The sequence below is a fragment of the Pocillopora damicornis genome, chromosome 10 (genome assembly GCF_964200805.1).
Source record: "Pocillopora damicornis chromosome 10, jaPocDami1.2, whole genome shotgun sequence".
NCBI lineage: Eukaryota > Metazoa > Cnidaria > Anthozoa > Scleractinia > Pocilloporidae > Pocillopora > Pocillopora damicornis.
In genome coordinates this window covers 20526760-20531274 of record NC_142679.1, presented here as the reverse complement: position 1 = coordinate 20531274, position 4515 = coordinate 20526760, and the positions used below count along the sequence as shown (strand labels likewise).

General features: G+C 38.7%; 1 protein-coding gene across 1 annotated transcript; it reads right to left on the bottom strand.

Moving 5' to 3' along the window:
- Positions 1-321: 321 nt before the first annotated feature.
- Positions 322-2989, bottom strand: LOC113664616 (uncharacterized). Its single transcript, XM_089185331.1, has 5 exons — positions 2804-2989; positions 2485-2702; positions 1953-2043; positions 1476-1598; positions 322-985 (listed from the first exon to the last, which is right to left on the bottom strand). The coding sequence occupies exons 1-5, from the start codon at positions 2916-2918 to the stop codon at positions 447-449; spliced, it is 1086 nt and encodes a 361-aa protein (XP_089041457.1). The 5' UTR covers positions 2919-2989; the 3' UTR covers positions 322-446.
- Between the last annotated feature and the right edge of the window lie 1526 nt (positions 2990-4515).

Below are 4515 nucleotides of genomic sequence, written 5' to 3'. Positions count from 1 at the left end.
GATCTCGTGGGTCCCGATATTTTCTCTACGTTATGAATGAAAGGACAAGTTTTGCATCCTGAGCGAGCGCATTTAAAAGTTCCAGATTGGTCATTGGTTTGAAATGAACTCCTAACTAAAAAGTTGCCTATGTTTTTGTTACGTTTGAATGAAATAAGTGGGGGTTGCGAAAAGATAGTGCCAGTCTCTGAATCTATCATTCTTAAAAATTTTAAATCACTCCAAAACGATGCAGAGACTGGCACTATCTTTTAGCAACATATTAAAAGATGAGTTGTATATTCAATATGAGGAGGTTGCTATTCATGGAAAAAGAACGAATTTTCGACAGGCGCAAAAATCTTATGCTGAAATTTCATGACGCTGTAATCTTAACGTATCTTTGTTTGCTGCTTCCACGTCAGTTGCGGGAGTTTTGACTTAGGAGTCGCAAAGCGTTGCATTCATTAACGGACATAAATCTTCCAAAAGTCGCCGCGCGACAAATCGTCCGCCACGTCATCGCATAGCCAGATGTGATATCCAGGCCACGTGCGCCAATGACATCGACCCCGAATGAATGCTGAGTATATATACAGCTCCTTATACCCTTCATGTCCCCATTTTCCAACACGATACGCGCCGTTTTCCTTCCCCCATTCTACGCATCTACTCGCAAGGACTGAGTTGTCTCCCTTGAGTTTCTCAAATGAGCCACAGGCTTTGGGAAAAACGTCGGTATCACCGGCAAAGAATCTGGCTACAGCTTCACCAGAGCTGTTCGCGGCCGTTTTGACATGAAACGTTCGTCCAGGTTGCTGTTTATGGCAGTGGAATCTCAGCTGAGTGAAAGATATGCGGGATCTCAGCTCTCGCATACCGTCAGGAGAGAGAACCATTCTGTTGTTTCTGTAACGACTGACTCCTTCATATGTCTCTTCTTCATTCAAATTGGTGGGGGGTACTGTTCCCTCAGCAATCACGTTATATATTAAGAGCCAGCCTCCTGCCAGAAATTAAAAAAGAAAATGTGAATTGCACTTCTTGGGAGACCGGAAACAAGTCTATTGTTCTTTCGATAAAAAATGGGCGCGACTTCTAGTTACGCCTTTACGCCACGGCTTTATCCATTTAAAGAAGATAAGGTAGTAGAATGGTTTTGTTCGTTTGTTATCACCTCAGTGGCTTTAGATAAAAACCTTGGCTTAACCTCAAGCTGGAGTTTTTCTACATTTCAGCTCTAACGCCTCTAACAGTCTAAAAAAAACCTGCTCGTTTGGCTCCAGCCTTTGGGAACTTTCACTTGAAATGTGGGCCCACACCCTAAACTCCTCCCCTAAAACAGATGTTTTCGTTTGTCTGCAGCATTATTTAAATGTTTTAATTATTTTTCAATAGTTTCTTTTCCTCAGGCTCACACATAAGGGTTTGCCTTTGCAGCCTTGCTCTTCTAAACACAGCCAAAATTGCACAAACGAGTTATTAACAGTGCATACCTCCATCAGTTGTCATGTCACAAAATACTTTTAAAGGAGTTCCATTTTTTTCAGGGACGATCAAGTACTCCCCATCTCCTTTAGAGTCTCCAGCTTCCAAAATGTGCTTGCAGGACAGCGCAGCTGCGAATTTAAATATATTTCATTTTTTAGTGTTACGGTTCAGGCTCAATTGCCAAATAATGTCCTTACAGGAATGACCAGGCTGATTGAAATATAAGCCTCTGGTAGCTGAAAAAGGAAATGAGCTTTAATCTTGATGGGTTTATTAATCTTCACACACTGGTTAAGACGCTGAGAAAAGGGAAAAAAGCTATACGCAAATTTGAACTGGACTGTCCGCATTTATCTTCAGAAATGGGTTTCAAAAGGAGTCCCCAGTTGAACATTTACACCATCTCCATAGCACTTAATAGTCATATATTTTGTTTGGCAACGTCTAAAAGAGAACTTTTCTAGAACAGTCTCACCACTTACGTGTTTCACAATGTTTTCCTATGTATCCTGGATGACACTGGCCGCTTTTAGTTGTTTGTTTTCGCCCGCGAGAAACATCTGTGCAGGAGGCCTGATTAATAAAACAGAAAGGTGAACTTTTTTCTTTCCGTTCTGCCATCGATCGTTGTTCAGAGTAAACAAAGCTTGTTTTCTTGTAATCAGTATTCAGACGCTTAATGTGCGATTTCAAAAAAGGAAGTTTGACGTTACCCTTACACTCATGTCAACACTCAGAACACGCTATACAAGCAGAAAAAAAACCTTTTGGTTCGCAGGTTGTTGCAAAACGGGAATTGTAAAATGATGAAGATAGCTAAGACGCTTGAAGAAACGTTTTCATAAGATTTTTAACTGCTTGGTGTTCCGTTTACGAAGTGAACGCCTACTCATAAGCCAATAACAATTGATTCTCTCAGTTTCCATAAGTACATAACAGTAGTTGCGAAACATTGTTCTTGGCAGTGAATAAGATAGGAAAGTTATCAACAAACCTGCTTAACCCAGAACCCACCTGAACAGAGCTATAGTATGTAGATCCTTTCTTCTTTTTGAAATGACCTGGCTTCATCTGCCGTGTTTTATTATTCAACTCACAGCTACGTTTTCCATTGCTGTCACTGGGATGAACATTGATCGACTTACAGCTGTTATTTCCCATACATTTTAACTGGCATTCAAACTCGTCCACAGCAACATTGGTCTGGATAACATGACCTACCAAGGCATGGTCTGAAAGGTAAAAAACGTTCTTTCTCGTAACTACTAGCTATAGAAAGAGTGTATAACAGTCGTTTTTTCTTTTTTTGTCGTTTATTTAAGTATTTACTCACCGACTCGAGTTTCATAAACGCTTCCACAAAAGTCTTTGTTTGCCAGGACAAACAGGATTCCCAAAAGAATGTTAAGAGTAACAATCGCAAACTTAGTCAGCCATAAAACAGCCATACTAAAATTAGCCGTTTTATCTTGTCCAGGTGGAGCTCCTTAGTTTTCTTGTTGCATATCAGCTTTCTTATATTTGTCTTCCTCTGTAAGCAGTGTCATTGACTGACAATTGTAATACTTATTATCTATAATTCATGATTCCTTTTTATTCATCGCTTTAATTGCTCTTCAGTTTGCATGAAAATTTATTTTGTGCGTCGCGGTAAGAGAAAAGTTTGTTTCTACTTTTATCATTATCACTGATATTATAATTCGCCAAATTAACAGAGTGACTTTTGTTCTGGGGAATTTCCAATTAACGGATCGACTTTGCTTACGCGAAACATTCAGACAGGAAGTCTGACATAATTGAAACAAAATAAAAGAAAATTGATTTTTTTCACTTTTTTTTTTCTTAAAATAGGCATCGAGAAAACAAAAACTCATCCATTTCATCCTTTGAGTAACTTTTTTTCTCTTAATTAAGTAACATGTGGATTACATCCATTTAGCTCTGATCACCTTATATCACGTAAAAGTAACGAATGGCCGTTCAAAATCATATCCTCTTTTTAAACTAAAGAACTATTAAGAACGTCGATGCAGATGCCGAGAACATACCAAAAACATAATTAACCTGAGAGTTAAAGATGAAGCGTACCTAATTGCATCAGGCTGCAAACTTTTCGTGAACAGGTGACACTACCAACTCGTGCCTCAACACATTATCTTTGCAGAAAAGGAACGGATATATATAAGACACTTTAAACGTTCCGTCTGTACGAATTAACATATCTTTTTCTTGTCATTCTCTGCTCTCCGATCGATAAATAGAAAAAAAAAGGTTAAGTTCCGAATTTCTCTGCCTTGTAACCTATAAAATTAACAAGATCGTTTTATGCTCAATAAGAAAGACGAAATGAAGACCCCCCATTTTTGCTTCGCCTTAAGCAGTCAAATTAGTCAGAGCTATATTTTTTTAGCACTCAAGAACTAAAACCGCTCTCGGCTTCGCCTCGAGCAACTCTTACGCTTTTCTCGGGAATGCATCTGTTTAATCATAATTAACAAACAGAGAAGCCTTGACTGTGCCCTGTTATGTTGTAGATCACGTAGCGGCCAAAGAAAAAAAGAAGTAGCGAGAAAGAATTCTTAAAATTCCCCACACATTACGTTCAATTTTCAAAATAAAATTTATCGCCAAAGCAAACAACAGTGTCGTCAGCATGCTCCGTGCTGTCATAAAGCACGCTACAATAAGCCAATAGGAATCCTTGTTATAATGGTTTAAATAATCAGATTGGTTGACAAGACTAAGCTGTCAAAAATGTCAAACCATCCCAGTTCAAAACCATCAAAGTTCACAATCTGCAATAGTTTACAAACTGAAACAGTTGGGCAGGTCGAATTTACTACTTCTGCCTGAAGTTTTTCTCTATTGTTAGTCTGGAGTTAGTCTCTAATGCAGAATATCAAGCTGAAATGTTCAGTGAAATCCGGCCAAATTGTGGCTCATAACAATACGCAAGTTTTTTACATAACAATCAGAGAACAAACTGCTCAAGGCGTGTGTGTTTTATGAATAAAGGAATGACGTAAATTACGGCGTTTGGCACGT

Coding starts and splice junctions, on each gene's coding strand:
- LOC113664616 (XM_089185331.1), bottom strand. CDS start 2,918: ATGGCTGTTTTATGGCTGACTAAGTTTGCGATTGTTACTCTTAACATT. Junction 2,044..2,484: donor CATACTATAGCTCTGTTCAG/GTGGGTTCTGGG, acceptor TTTATTAATCAG/GCCTCCTGCACAGATGTTTC. Junction 986..1,475: donor TGACATGACAACTGATGGAG/GTATGCACTGTT, acceptor AATTTCTGGCAG/GAGGCTGGCTCTTAATATAT.